At 43.4% G+C, this 16400-nt stretch overlaps 1 protein-coding gene across 1 annotated transcript in view; it reads right to left on the bottom strand.

The window, feature by feature from the left end:
- The window catches only part of CAMK1D (calcium/calmodulin dependent protein kinase ID), a 230915-nt gene that overhangs the window by 131720 nt on the left and 82795 nt on the right, over positions 1–16400 (bottom strand). The window contains exon 2 of the mRNA XM_075024665.1: positions 1143–1274. Within this exon, the coding sequence (XP_074880766.1) occupies positions 1143–1274 (132 nt within the window). The remainder of the gene's footprint in view (positions 1–1142; positions 1275–16400) is intronic.

Below are 16400 nucleotides of genomic sequence, written 5' to 3'. Positions count from 1 at the left end.
CACTACACAGCAAGACAACACGCTGCGTTTATCACTGGCTTTACATTGTACTGACCTGATACGGGTCCAGCAATGGGAAGGCAACTGCAACAAATTCTTGTAGCTGTTTGGAGCCCCACTTATGGCCCTCCAGTGAAAAGGATCCCCTCTGCTTACTGAGATGGCTGAGTTTGCCCTTGAACCTGCTCCTTTGGCTTAGGCTGTCTGAGCATTTAGTTTAGAAGCATCTAGTTAGTTTTAAAGATTTAAGGTCAGTTTTGTCACATGGTGCCCAGATGATCAGCCGCAGCTCTTGGTCATGTAGAAGCTGATGGCAAGAAGTCCCACTAGGCAGCAGTGCAGTAGGAATCAGAGTGCCTTAGTCCAATGTAGACTTCTACATAATTGTACTACTTTTAATTCAATGAGAAGGTACTTTTAGAAGTTTAAAACAAGTTACATGGATGAATCCTAAAGTGACCAATCTCTTCCCATTTCCTAGAAAGAAAGTCAAGGGTGACGAGTTCAGATCCAAGTGTCTCTGAAACCCACCTCCAGGGCACAAGACGAGGAAGAGGTAAGAATCAAGTCTCTAATGACTACACTGAATTCACGGCAGTTGTGAGCTGACTTTTTCTTATCCATGTATTCCCTCCATGGTCAGGAAAAAATACACACCATGAACAACCCTGATAAAATAGAAGTTGCCCTGGAAAATCACTTCCAGAAGCGGCAGAGGTACTTCTCCATGGTACAAGTTACCACCATCTCCTACAACAATTAATAGCATGCCATAGTTTTAGAGCAATTAGTATACAGACTGTTTTAAGCACTTGGAAATTATAACCCTGCTCTTGCTCTCCTCAAAGCCAGTGACCCAACTGCTGATGTTATTAGTGGATAAGGTCTTTTTATGGCATCATAGGCTTTATTCCAGCCTAGCTCCTCTTCTTTCCCGCTTTGCAGTCATCTGGCTATATTAACACAAAAGAAAACCAGAGCATTTCTCAAAACATTTTCAGCATCATTTAAACTCAGTTGATGTTGTCTGTCTGTGATGGACTGAACAACCTGTCAGTCACGCTTGTCAATCACTGTTCCTGCTCCTTAAATGCAAGAGTCTAACTGAAGTGAAGAAACAGAAATGAAGGTCTGATACTTACTTTCTCAGGACTGCAATTTCATTCTCTATGCTGCTTTCCTTTCCCTTCAGTGCCTTCTTGGGAATGCACTTGACTGCAAAGAGTTTCCCACTCGCTCTCTCTTCAGCCAAAACAACTTCGGAGAATGCACCCCTGAAAGAAGAAAAGAAAACCCCCAGTTTTAACTGGTGCCTTTTCTTTGGAAGCTGTTAACTGAAACATAACCCCTGAATATAGTTCTTCTGGTGCCTTTTGAAAGCTGCTCTTGCTAATCACAGCAACGGCATTACGAGCATCTTTCTTTGCCTTTACAAACATATGCAGACATTCACACTCACGCAAAACGTTAAAGGCTTACCAAATATAACAATTTTAATAAAGAACCATAGTCCAGCAGAGGTATGAGCAAAGCTCGAAAATCAAAAAGTACCATTTCTGCACACCGGGGCACAGACCACATAGTCTGGCTGCGGATTTGATGGACAACGTACTTCTCCCCTTCCCGAGGTTTTTGGAGGTTTAAATCACACAGCAGCACAAAGTCCCTAGGACTAAGTGCCGCACCAGTGCCAAGAGTGCTCCCAGTTCCTCAGTGACCACAAGAGGTCAGGGCCTTCACTTTGGTCCTCCCTGGCAGCCCAGAGCATCTCCTCACCGTTGGCTCAACCCTGACTCAGGCAGGGAAGCAGCGTCAGAATTTCTCTATGTACACCGAGTTGTTCCACAACACAAACCGCTGTGTGTGTAATCGCTAAAGCCAAAGAATCGGATTAAATCACAAGTCCAAACATCAGCCTTACCGGCAGCCTCCCTACAGTTACCCCAGAGAGGATTACACAAATAAAGAAACTTCATCACAGCAGCCAGTCGCTAATTGCCAAGAGTGGGCAGTGCCTCTCCTTCATTAGGTTATTCCACAACAGCGTATTATTTCTTGCACTCTCATCACTTCCTCCAAAGCATCTGGACCTTACTGGGGAGAAGCCAGGAAAACGTTACAGTCCGTGCTACGTAAACTTTTTTTCTGTTCTCACACGGTTTTCTGAGCATTTGAGCAACATTCAGACAGACAACGCTGGTCTGAACAGACCTTTGCTCTGGCATATTGGGGCCACCCTCATGTTCCAGGGCTCGTTACTGGTTTAGCAGCGAGGTACTGGGCAAGACAGCATTGGCCTGATGAGGAACAGCAAATCTTTGCTCCTATTCACCAAAACCTCCTCCTGAAGCACCTGCTTTGTCCGACAGACATCAGAGCCAAGGACTTGTCTAACGGGATCACAGCTGGAAGATCCACCAGCTGAAGGATCATATTATATTTATACAAAATAAAAACAGGCCGGACACTTTCTTTCATTCCCCCCCCCCCCATCAGTAGATATTCTGCCCTTCTACATAGCTCTCCATGAAAAGAGCTCAGGAGCAGGCTGAGCAAACCCAACCACGCTCCAGTCTGCTCTTAAAACATTAATGTTTGACCACAGCTTCATTTGGCTACCACCAACTTTCTCTGACTTTCATTCCGCCCAACTGCTGCTTATCTAGATGTTTGCGGATAAACAGAAGCCTTTCCTTTCCTGGCCAGGCGCTTCCTTTTGAAGTCACGCACTTTGATGACACAACCAAGCAGCTGTGACCTCACCAACGGTTCCCGAGTTGCAAAATGACCGAGTGAATCATTAAACCTGTGGATAAGCGGATAAACAAAAGGAAGAGGCTGCTGCTTTGGAAAGAAAGTGCCTGTTTACCCAGGAATGCTTTTGTAGCCAGCAGCAATAGGGAAATGGCGACGGGAAGTTTAGGAACGGATGAAAAGAGACTTTTGCAAACTGTTACGGCAGATGTTTGACAGCTTGTCTACATGTGGCAGTGACCCTCTGAACCAAGAATGTTTTGTCTCATTTTTCCCAAAAAGGACAGACTCTGACCACATTTACGCCACTCTAAGTACAGGAACGATTCACTGTTTTCTGCTTTGTGTATAATCTCCCATGGCACGTCAGAGCATCACAGGCTGCAACTTAAGAGTCCACACAACTGATCCTAATGGCTTGCGCAATCGAGCCACCCAAAGTGTTTTTAAAGACCTATTCTTTGCTTTCCTATTATCAACAGTCCTAGTCATTCGATTCACCAAATAGGGTTTTCATCCTGAACCTCATGCTTGGGACAGCCAGACCAGAACTGCAATAAAATCCTTTTACTGGAAAGCCCTAAGACCTCTCAGTGCTTATCAGCTTTGGTTGCAGACCAGGGTGCTCAGAAACTCACAGGACTGCTCCCAGCTACATTTCATGAACCCCTTAAGCCCCATCTGCTTAAGCTTTCAACACCGCACTTCACTCCGGCTGTGTCTTGAACAAGCTTTTTGCCTTCAGTTAAATGCTGTTAAAAGCAGCATATTCATACCGGTCGTTTACTGATCACATAGGTTTCCCAGCGTTTACGATATTATAAAAACACAGAGAGCTCCCATCCCAATCTGGATTTCATTGCTGTTCTCAGACAACAAAATAAAGGAAATCCCTTTATATCCCTCTACACCATAAAGCCAGCTTTGGGAAACGCCTCTATTTCAGTTGGCTTCACCATTTTGCTGGATTTCTTTCTCCACTTACCAGGACAGCCATGGGGTTCAATGGTTGGAAACAGCCTCTGTGAATTTAAATGAAATTTTGGGGGGAGCTCTCAGATACTCATAAAACCCAATTCCATATCTCCTTAATGACCTTTCTCATTAAAGCATGAAAAAAGCTGAACCTCAGCTAAAGCATTCGCTCACACGTCAACCCTGAGCACTGACAGAGTGCCTTTTTTTTTTTTTTTTTTTTTTTTTTTTTTTTTTTTTACACACTGAGTTTTATATGAGGCCATGGCATGAAATTGCTGGTGCTGGGAAGAGCCCCTGGGCAACGAGGGGGGAGCACTGGGGTGGATCTGCCGGGAAGGCAGGAGGGAAGGCAGCCTACGCTATCCTGTGCATTATTATATATGCTCCTGTGTTCACAGGGCAACGGGGCTGGGGAGGAAAGCAACAAGTCAAGGGACAAAAAAAAAAGAGAAGTGCTGGAAGGAAAGAGAAGGGAGGGAGCAGCTGCAGATAGGGATCAAAGAGTTAAACACAGACTGAGAGGAATGAACGGTATAGGGCAAGAAGAAAGAAATGGTAGCAGGGAGCATCAGCAAGGAAAAGGCAGCAGAGACACTCCCGGGGTCTGCTGGAGTCAGGGGAGAATCAGAAATAATAGTGAATAGATGGGCAAGCAGTTATCATAATTTCAAACACACAGTTGAATTTATCTACCCTTAACGATCCAGTCCAGCCCCCACTAAACCCCTCTTGACTCATGCATGAAAAGATAAATACCAGAGAGAAAGTCTGAAAGACAAGGCTGCTCGTTTTCTTGCTAACAGCAATATAACCTACAGCAAATTCTCTGCCCCCTCAAAAAAGTTCTCCAGAACTACCCACTTGGCAGGCTTGCTAAAGAAGATTTTTTCCCCCAAAATAATTAATGTGGCCTTTAAAACCAAGACATTGATGAAGGAAGAAATTTATCTCTAAGAATTTATTACAATTCTTTACTGAGGGTTAAAAATTAATTGTGCACAAAGTTCTATTAAGATGTTTGGGTTTGGAAAATGTTGCATTTTACACCATCAAAGTGACAGGACTTTTTGTGAAAAGGACATGGCTTCCATTAAGCATCATCAAGCAGTGTCACATGATAAAAAAAGGAAAAAAAAAAACAATACAGGAGATGTTGAACAACCAGAATGCTACATGTCTGCAGCTCAGACAGGGCTCTGGATTAAAACCCCACCTCTCCTAGGAGGTACTGCACGATCTCTGTAATGACATAGTGTTCCCAAGACCTCTCATTTGCAACCCATATGCCAGTATTTCTATGGTCATTGCACCAAGCCAGAAAGAGATTCAGAAACTTCTTGGTCAATAGAGTATTTTGAATTATGAGGTTTTATCTGAAATTTCATGCATGGAAAAACACAATTTCTGCAAAGGACACACATAAACAAGGGTATTTTTTATTCTGTAAAATACTAAGGAAGGTGTTTGTGAAAATATTTGAGCGGGTTTTATTCTCCTCCCCACCCCTGAAAGTACAATCCAAAAAGTATTTTTGCACTCCGATAGAGATTTAAAAAAAAAAATAGGGATAAGAGGTTAACTGATTAAAAGTTATGGTTTTAACAGTGTCTGCAATGGTTGGGATGTCCCATTCCCTTCAGCTGGGAAAGAGGTATCTCCAACCTTTCCAACATGCTTGGGGATCCAGCCTTCGTCTCTCTGAAGAGGGGCTTCAAAACCCTTCAGGAGATTTCCTTGTCCTGCCTGGAAATTATAGCAAACAAATAAAAAAAAGCATCACGGTTTTGAGGAAGTAGGGCAGCAGTGGAAATGGGTAAGCAAGAAACTTCTGTAAAATTAAACCAACTTCAGCTGCTGAAATACGTGTGTTGCAACAACCTATTTTTGAAAGTTTTGACCATGTTATCTTTTACCCTAGAGGACTGACTCTTTTCAAACTTCTAATTAAGGCATGGAATAATTTTATGATCTAGATAATTTTTATATGAATTAAGAACAACGTAAGAGAAAAAAAGAGAGGTTAAATGACTTGATGAGTGACATTGAGATAATGGCGAATTCTAGAGGGTAGTTGAGATGATCTGACTCCTCACCCCTTTGCACATGTCTGGACCAAGCAGCATCCTATGAGATGCCAATCTTTTATAGCTTTAATTCATCTAAATTATTTCTCATCCAGCTATTTTCTTTAATCTAGACTTGAAGATTAGGATTTCAAGGTTAACATTGGAATATGAATGGCATTCGTACCCAAACAGACTGGATTTTCTATTAGAAAACAATAGCTGCAAGGCTAGGCTATCCTGCAGATCAAAGAAAAATAAAGGACAAATAACTTTTTCCTTCATCTGTTTGAACTATGATTTAATAGGAACACTTAATTTCTGAAATACAATGAACAACATACACTGTGACAACAAATCTGTTCTCATTCATTGAAAAAGTTGCTGTCACAAAAATACTGACAAAATGAAGACAAAGAATTGATGGAGGGATAAAAGTTAATTTTTCCATTTGCAGAGACCTCCATGTTGAGCAGTTTTCCGCTGCATTAGCAGGTGCTCTGTCATACTAAATCAACAGACATAGTCAGGAAACAGATTTCACATCTTCGGGCTATGTATAGCTAATGATCTTAATTATGATACAGTTGGCTTTCTGTGTGTACTTTGCCCCAGCCAAACCATGGGGGAAAAAAAAAGCGAACACTCATTTGAAAAATATACCATGTTCACAGTGAAGATCACCCTGAGATGGGAGACTGACTGAATCAAAGCGAGACCAACCAAATCAAAGAAGGTCATTTCTGTAGCGTGGCTTTGGCAACCACACACCAATTCTGCTCCTTGACTCCCCAAAGAAAGGTGAGTTTGAACTGCAAAGGCAAGTATGTAAGAAAAAAAATCTTCTCTGGCATTTTCACAGCTTTTCCCATGGACCTCAATGAGTTAACTGTGAGATGAGGTAGAGCTCTATGTAGCCAGCACATACCAGGGAGATTCTGGTTCTGCAAAATATTTTTCTACTAAGCCATTTTTCTGCACAAGTCATGTTCTATTTCTTTTTATTAAATTTTCTACTCAGTCATTTCTGCACACATGTGCTCACTCTCCCAAATTCCAGACCCATCCCAACATAAACCTAAACTAAGGCTAGAAATAAAGTTTTTCACTCCAAAGTCATGTCCATGAATGTCCTGAAGTCTGCGTGAAAATGAATTTACAATGAAATTTGCCATAGCTCAGTGACATCTGAATGCAACGTTAACGACGCTCAAGTGCAGAGGGTGTTTTTACCCAGTCACAAGCAAAGGAGAAGGCTTTGGGGACGGTTACATGTGGTACAGAAGTCAAATATCCCTACACATTCCCAAGAGCTGAACAGAAATTTACGGGGAAAGAAACACACTTCCTAATCCAGTTGCAGCCATCTATTCTTTGGAGGACAAATGCTTTTTCTAGCTGTTTTCATTCATCAAACACACAGTCCCAACCCTGCAGCCCCTTCTATGGCAATGCTTCCTCCGCCTGGGCAAGGGCAGAACAACCAGGATTCCTGTATCAACACCAGTATTTTTAGCGTCGCTACTCATTTAACTTCTACTAAGCCACCCAGCCACAACTGGAAATGCTGTTTTCTGCCTTGGGGCCTGGTGAGTGTCTGCTGTAACACCAGACGTGGCCCTGGTTCCCCTCCCCAGGGGTGATCCTGATCCTGACCCACAATAATGTCCCCCATCCCTGCAGAGATGCCCGATGCCCAGGGCTGGGGCTGCTGTTACCCATTACAGATGACGAACGACACTTCCAACTGTGCCAAAATAGTGTCGCTGTAGCCTGACGGACACTCAAACAACAATGGCAAGGGGCAAAAATACTCTTTGCTGGGGGTTCCTGTAGCAAGGAGCTCCTATCTGGACCACTGACATGTTTCTCTGTGCCCTGAGCCATTTCCCCCTGCCAATACCCTCAGCATTTCATCCAAGCTAGAAGGTACATTGAGACCATTGGGGTCTTCCGATGAGCAGCCGCTTCCCCACAGTGCGAGAGGAGCCCAGGAGTCACGACGGCCAGGGATGGGCAGCACATCCCCAGCTCCAGACTTCATCTCTCCAGCCACCTTGTTGCTCCCCCTCTAACATAATTTTTGGGAGAGAGGAACCCCATCAATACACAGATCTCTGCTGGGACTTATAGCCACAACCATAACAGAGACACCCAACAATATCATACTGCAGGTAGAGCTTCTTCTTTCCCCTCCTTATAAACCAGTTTGGTTTTCTCCCACCCTTACAGGGTGACTTGCTGCAATAGAATGAGCAGCACAAAGCTTTCATCTTCTGTAGTCACCAAAAGTGTTTGAATTTGTTTGGATTTAACTTCCATTTTTGGGGATACTATTATCTACAATTACAACAACAGCTTAGTGTTTTGACAGTTTTTGTCACCAAAGTCAACTGCAAGAATTTTAATGCCAATTTGAGGCTTATCATTTCTTCTTTTAGCTACTCAATATTTTATACTCTCAGGGAAAAAAAACACAAAACCCACACAAACAAAAACCTAGAAGTAAGACTGAAAACCCATGTCAGCTACTTAAAGGAAAGCTACTTAGAGGAGAGAGACTTCTATGAAGCCAGAAAACACCAATTTAAAGTTGTGCATTATCAAGCATGAAATTATGACAATATAGTCAAGGTGGTTTCCTTCACACCCCTGCCTCTTCCCCTGGACCACCTTCACCAGAACACAACCACCTCTTTAGTGGGCAACAATCATTTTCACCCAAGGAAAAATCGCTGGAAACCATTTAAACCATTCTGTAGTTGGAATCAGTTCTTCACTTCAGCATGAATTTCAAGCTCACAGCAGGGCATAGCACACACCACCAGCACCCCTTGTCACCAAGAAACTCTCTTCCCTTCCTTCAAACATGACGTTGTGAGGCATCAGCAAAGGTGCCGCATGGCTCCCTTGCGCCCCGAGCACTTCTCCCTGCCCACCACCACCACCCAGCCAGCTCAGCTCCCATTTTGAGGGCCAGGAGGGAAACACCAAGTTTGAGACCTGTGTTACAACGCAGGCAGGAGAGCGGAGCGCTGCTGGGATGGCTTCCAGCCATGCAGATGGGAAATCCCGCAGTGCTTGGGGCACTCCAACTCATACACCAGCAGGGTGAAGGCACCGAAACACACGGCCAAGGAGACTCCCAGGCAAGAAAAGCCATTACGTGCAGAGCAAAGCGAGCAATACGGGCTTCAGCGTCATAAAACTGAGGTTCAAAGATGAATAAACCACATAAAGCACAGAAATTAAGCCCAAAAGGAAAAGTTTCTGCAGAATCTCTTCCTTTTCTGAGATGAACTAATTTGTTTTAGCTGCCTGGTGTATGCTAATTCAATAGGATGCTATGCAGTCTGTTCTGAGACAGTGATGCATGGATGCTAAAAAGGGAAACTAGCCCGGCGCAGATCCCCAGTCATGTTCATTATTACAGTCCTCTTCTTTCCTGAACTGTTTTCTCCTTTCTGATTAATCCTGACCCCTATTAGAAAGGAAAGTATTGTCTTTAAAGGCTATTACATTTACATTACATCCTCCGTGGCAATCACAGAAAAGCTATCCAGAATCAAGAGCAAAACATACAGCTTTCTGTATTGAGCTCTTCCCTCCATTATACACTTCACAAATGAGCTGTTAAGCAGTTTATTTTCTCCACTGATGATCACTTTCTTTCCAAAATGAATATTTAACTACCTTTCTTCCACTTTTATCTTACAAGACAAAAGGAGCTCATTGTATTCCGGGGTTTATCTGATGGCAGCATCCTCAGAAGGTAATAACCTTTCTTCTTCTAATAATGACCTCAAACCTTTCTTGAGGCATAAGTGATCTCCATAATTTTTTTCAAAGAGTTTCCCTGTTCTGACACTGATATATGCAGGGTCTATTACAACACATCTGATTGCTGGAGATCTTATGTGGCCATATAAAGCAGATTATACCAATTTGAAGAAGCACATTTCTTCTTCCTCCACATGGAAACTTAAGAAAAGATCTGGCACACCATGGCACTCTCCAAGAGGCTGGATCAATTAAGGAACAACTAGACAACATTGCATCTTTCAAAGCAAAGCAAAGGTAGTGCAGACCCTATAGTTTTGCTTGCAACAATTCCTATGTTCCTTCTAAAGAGAAGATCTTTAGTTAAGATGAAACTAGCAACTGCCTAAAGATCAAATAACTTTGCAGTTGTGTCTAAACCATGGGACATTCCCCTTTAGTCAGCACTTTTGCCTAAAGGTGTCTGGACCTTCACAAATACAAGTTACAAAAGTCTGCACAGCACCTCATTCCTTCCAGTGGCATTTATCTCTTTACAAAACAAAGCCAAAGTATCAGTTCTGGTGGTCTTCCTCAGTGATCATAAGCAAACAATTGTACTACTTGACCTGTGATTTTGAAACACTAACCTTGCCTCAAACTGTATTGCCCATTCTACAGATGAGGGACCTGAGGAACAGGAACCACATGGACCTTAAAAATTATTTAACCTTAATTTTTTAAAAGCTGGGCACTTTGCATAATCTAAAAGTGCACACTCCTTTTGTACTCAGACAAACATCTCCAACAGATGATTACATCCCATCCAAAAATACATTGAGGGCAGCACGCTATGACTCTGTAGGAATCCTTAAACCCTGTCACCCCAAAATCCCCTGCTCCATTTGCTGCCTGACTCTGGTCAAAGAGATCATCTGAGACGCCCAGACATTAATGCCGAGACGCCCGTCAGGCAGCTGCAATTATGTTAGATGACTTCCAGCCTTAGGATCTGGTCTTGCTTCAAGAGAAACCAGAGTCTGACCACCCAGAATGAAAGTCCTCTGAACACATCTACATGGGTATTGTTGACATCTAAGTTATTCCCGCAAGGCTCCCGTTACAGCCAAGAGATAACCAGTACAGCAGTGCTGGGGTAACTATCCAACACTGGTCAGATGAATCGCACCCTAAACGCATCTCTTGATCTTCACTGAGGGCAAAGGGACCCTAGGGGGAGAGATGAAGATGTCCACAGTGTGGACACTTTGAAGGCTAAAGCAGACAAATCTCCTCCCCAACTCATAGGACCTCAGTATGCAGAATAACAACATATTCAAAACAAAAGTAGAATTAGGACTTGTAAGTCTTCTATGCCCATGATCACAGCACGGTTCCTGCCTATTCTAAGGTTTGTCCTTACATTAGTTAAATCAGACCATGAAACCAAGGCACATCTCCTAGGATCTGCCTTTTCTAGCTTAATCCTTTAGACCCAATCTACAGCCCCAGTCAGGAAGCACTCCCCATGAACATGATGAGCAGCCACCAAAAGAGGAGGCCACAGGGTTCAGAGCTGTAACAAGCACAGCTGAACAATTCCCATTGTGTAAGAGCCCTTCTGTGCCACTATGAAACTCTAATTGGCTTGTTCTCATCCTGTTGTTAGCCAGCCAGCCAGTCCTGCATATCTGTTTTAAATATTTGGAATAAAAATTATGTGTATTTTGTATCCTCGCCCACTCCAAGTCGTAGCTTAGAATTAGAAAAAAAGAAAGATAGAGACACACAATTCAGTATAATGGAATACAAATTGTTTTGTAGCTCAGAACTGAGCTCTGATAGGAAAAGACACTGCAGGATATCCAGAGCTCCATCTGCAGCCTTACTTCCAATGGCCACCTCTTAAAACACTAGAAGAGTATTTGCTTTCCTACTCCCCAGCCTCTTCACTCATGTATCCACATGCAGTTTCATGTCTGAGCTTAGGTACACTAAGAAATCTTAGCAAACTGGTTTGCCTAGTAACCGGCAAGCTTGAAAATAAACATTTCGGCAAAGTTTATTTCAGTGTAACTGTATACAGAAGTTACCAGGCACTTCTGAAACTCACAGATACTTCTGCAAAAAGAACTGCCACACACTTTTCACGTGTGCAAGCCTCAGTCATTCTCACTCAAATCTCAGGGCAAAAAAAGTTTTCCTTTCAGCTTCTGTTGATGAGGAATTTCTCCGTAGCTCCGTGTTTAAGGTGCTGTGTTGAGACTACTGGTGTTATTCACAAAATAGATGCAGCACCAGCACAACTTTCCCCCCATAAACTTATTGTCATGAGCCTCTACAGCGCTCTGAAGGAACATTTTTTGATGTCGCAGAGTTATACTGGGATTGGCCAAAAGGAAATTCCCCAGGAGATGTAAGGAACCAGAAGCTGCACCAGCTTCCATCCAAACCATGTCCAGCCTAAGCATTGACCCAGATGAAGGAGGGAGCATACAAGGCCTGGCAAAAGACACCCTCTGGATTTCTCCCATGCTTTTAACAGCAGAGCAGGACAGTGACACATGCAGCAATCCCATCCCCTGAGGATGGGAGCCATCCTTGCCTTCTGCTGCCTTGCCCCTGTGATGGTAGAAGAGAGCATCGTGAGGGAAGGAGTCCCTCCAGCATGGCAGACCTGCACCAAAGCAGCTGAGCCCGTTAGAGAATCACAGCAGAGAAAAGGTGCTGGTGCTTCCTGCGTTTCATCTGAAAGGAGGACAGACCTCCCCACCCAAAGAGTTGGGACTGGGCCATGGAAGCCATCAGCAGTGAGACAGGCATTGATATCTCTGTCATATCATCCATAAAAAGGCTTTAAAAAAAAATAGCCTCATTTAATAGCAACTGGTTTAGTCTTCATAGGAGACAATCAGCAATCTATTTACCAACGCTGCTGGTAAGGAGATGAAGACTGAAGACCTCCAGATCTGCGTAGGCAAGCTGCTGCTACTGAACTTCACCTGACTCACCAGAACAGTGATAGACTCCAACTGCCCGCAGCTTCAGCACACAGTGCAAACACATGCTGGTGCCGGGCTACTCGTGCCTGAGTCTTCACCTCCCATTCTCCGGTGAGCAACAGCACAGGAGGAATCATCTCAGTGCCCCAACCAGCTCACAAACACCAAAGTCAACTGCTGCATAGGGATGACCTTCTGTGTTGGAAAACTTCAGCAGAAACGATCTGACAGCGACACTGATACCCTTTATCTGAAATGTAATCATAGCACATTATAGTCTCATAACACAATGACGAGTTTCCTAGGAGATGACTGCCACACGCCCTACCTATTTTTAAAAATGAAATTTCTCAGAACTCATTTCCATCTCAGGTTGACACGCTACGCACACATTGACAATTGCCACCACCGCGCCTCTCCGCCTTTATGCGTGTCCCGATAACCCAGCCCAGACCTCGGACGGCAGGTCTGAGCAGTACCGCAACATGCTCGATGAGCTGGATGAGGGTGGGGAGAAGGGAACACAGCTCTTCAAACCTGACAGCAATCATTTCTGTGTTTCTTTGGAATCTGTTGCATAATTTCAAACACGAATAAAAAGGAAGCATCATATTATCCTCCCAGGTGACATGCACCGCGGAAGATCAAAGTCCCCCAGAAGGATTGCACGAGAACACTGGCAGAGTGACAAGGAACGGGCAGGATTGCAGGAATCTCTCTTCCAATGCACTGTGAAGGTTATCTGAGAGACAATTCCCAGAAATACTGCAAGCAGCAGGCCGCCGGCAGAGAGTTGAGGAACTAAGCTGAGCCTGGTCCAGCTGGTAAAAACTGCCACAAGTTGTGTGTGGTACAGATGTTCTGTGGTTGGTACACCAGCCCACAGAAGAGATGGGCTGCAGAGTATTCAAAACAGGTTAAAAGTTGATTAAAGAAAAAAAAAAAAGGCTAGAAAGATTCCAGAAATTTGGCCTCCTGGGGAGCTTCTGTTTATTGTCATTGAAAGGGCTTGGAGGGGAGGAAGGGTTGGACACTTAATCCTGACAGCAAGCGCACAAGACAATCCCTAGGGTCATTTTAGGAATAGATCAAAATGAGACAGTGTCTCCTCACCACGATCAGATGGGGAGGTTCACTATGAAGAAATAAGCTCTGAGTCCTTTAAAACATGACAGGTCAAAAAGATATATGTGAAACTGTTGGAATAGCAGAAAAAGCATGATACTTCCTTGCAAAAAAGTTCTGCCTTCTGCTATGAGCAAGAGCCTTTTTTGATTAGAAAGTTTATGCTCTCTTTGAAACAAAGTCCTTTCCCCATTAAAATATTTCCATTTCTAAGTGAATGAGAACTCACTCCAAGGGAATGGATACTTGAGGATCCTGAAATGTAAACTCACATGGCTTGCTCACGAAATGTATCCTTTTTACCTGATTAAAGGAGGACATGAAGAAGGCAAAAAATGGTCAACAGGGTTAAGCAACAGGGTCTCCCCAGTGCAGGGTCCTTTCTTTAGTAACAGCCATTAACAGTTATTTAAAGAAAGAGTGTAAGAAATGGAGCTTATGCAGCACAAGACTTCCCCCCACCCCGTTTATCTCCCTAGCCTCCAACAGTCAGTGATCCAGAAAAGGGATCTCTATTCAAGTGGCAGTTGCACTGACCCATCATGTCTTAGCTACCTATCCTCTACTAATCTGTAGAATCCATTTTCTTCAACCCATTTAGACTTTGAATTTCACAGTCTCCTGTAGAATTCAGCTCCACTGAGTACAAATTATATGAGAAAGCAGTTCTTGTTTGTTCATTTTACATTTGCTGCTCGATAATTTCTTTCCATAACTCTAGTAAAACACATTTTAAATATGCTAAGTAACCAACTGCTTTCCCATGTCACATAATGGGTTTTAATCACAAATATACTGAATGGTTTTTAAACCAGTACTAGAGACTGGTGCTAGAAACGATGAGCAAAATGAGTCCGCAAGAACTGGATTCCCCTTCACTCTCCATGGCAAGAAACTCTCGACCTGTAGTAGGATACACGTGACACAAAACCAAAATTCTTAGGAAAGGAGGTGTAACCTCTTATACTGTGCTAAATTGTCAGTGTCATGTTTAATTTTGAAAGAAGAATTATAAAAAGGAGGAAACTTGTTAAACAAGAAGTGAGAAGGCCCTAGGAGACAGAACCAGGAGAGTTAAAACTTGCAGGAAGCATAAGGACTGTTTAAAAACATCAGTGCTTGAAACTCAGAACAAATATATACCCCATCCAAAGAAACTCTAGAAACAGAGAAGTCTGGCAGGGCAAGCAGCTGGGCAAGAGAAACTGTGAGAAGTAAGACAGCATCCTCAAAATCAGAAGTTGTGTGTCCAAATCAGGAAACAAAAATGGATTTTAAGTTCAAGTGGGTAAAATATAAAAACTTCAAAAGGCAGGAAAAAGCAACTGAAGAACAGGTTGCACCAGGCAGGAAATTCAATAAAGGCTATTTTGCACATATCAGAAGCCAGAAGTGTGCCAGATAGCTGATGGACCAGGAAGCAATCAAGTAGAGAAGCAGCATGAATAAACCCACACGGCTATAGCAAAAAAATTACTTTTTTGGCATTCATGCCCACTGCAGAGAGGTTCAGGGAGGTTCTTGCACTGGAAACCTTATTTACAAAGTTGGTAAAAGGGCTTATAGGCTGGACTGACCCAACCATTCTAGGGGAACTTAGGCGTGAAACTACTGGAGCTCTAAACATGGGCTAAAGTCTCTCCCTTAAAGCTTTATGGGTACCCAAAAATTAGAAGGCAGCTTACATGACACGATTTTTTAAAAAGGATTCAAAGGAACAATTCAGGAATTACAGGGAACTCCAGATTAGTAAATCTGACATCAGCAGGTCAGTAAAAACTATGATGAAGAATATCCCTCTGGCAAAAGACAGAATTACTGAACACCTGGAAGAATATGATAGATTGAGGAAAAGCTAATACTGCTTTTGAGAAGGAAAGCCAGGCCTCATAAACGTACTGGAGTACTCTGGAAGGGTCAACATGTGTGCAGATGAGAAAACCCTGCTGATGTAGTTTACTCAGATTTCAGCAGGGTGCCTCAACGCAGGATCTCTGAGCAGACGAGCCGTTAGGGGATAGGAGAAGCTTCTTACATGGATAAAGAACTGGTTAAAAGACAGAAAACAGCAAGGAATGAACAGTAAATCCATTTAATATCCAGCGTTAGGGATTACTAAGAAAGCCGTTTGCCACACCCTGACTGCTTCGTGCTGTTGGGATCCTTCTCCCTTGCCTGCAGGAGATGGCAGAACCACAGAGGGCACCAGGGATGATCAAAACTGTGAAACAGCCCCATTAGGAGGAATTACTGAATCAGTTGGGACTTTTCAGCCTGGAAGGGACAACTGAGGGGTCAGAATAAAGCTCCGAGTGGAGCAGGGAAGGTGATCGCTGTCCCTTCCAACACAAGGGTGAGGGGACAGCACATGAGGGTAGCAAGGACCCACTTCAAAACACTTCATCCAGCTTCTTTCCATAGGACACAATGTATATTAACAAGGATTCAGAAAACAACTGGAAAAATACTGGTGATAAAATTCATCCCAGACCACTAAAGACCCCATTTGTGTCTCGAAAAATGCCTGCACACATCTCACTGAAGGCTAGGGGAGTACTCACAGCATTACAATAATTATTTTACTGTTAAATGCTGACCTATACTTTCCTCCCCAGGCATCTGGCATCAGCTGCAAGGATGGGGCACTGGATGAACTGCATTTTTGGTCTGACCCAGTACAGCGGTTCTTACGGTCAGTTAATGCAGTGGAGCCAGCAGC

The sequence above is a fragment of the Buteo buteo genome, chromosome 4, assembly GCF_964188355.1.
Source record: "Buteo buteo chromosome 4, bButBut1.hap1.1, whole genome shotgun sequence".
Lineage (NCBI taxonomy): Eukaryota > Metazoa > Chordata > Aves > Accipitriformes > Accipitridae > Buteo > Buteo buteo.
Note: the sequence above shows the minus strand (reverse complement) of the source record. Positions and strands in the feature narration are given on the sequence as shown.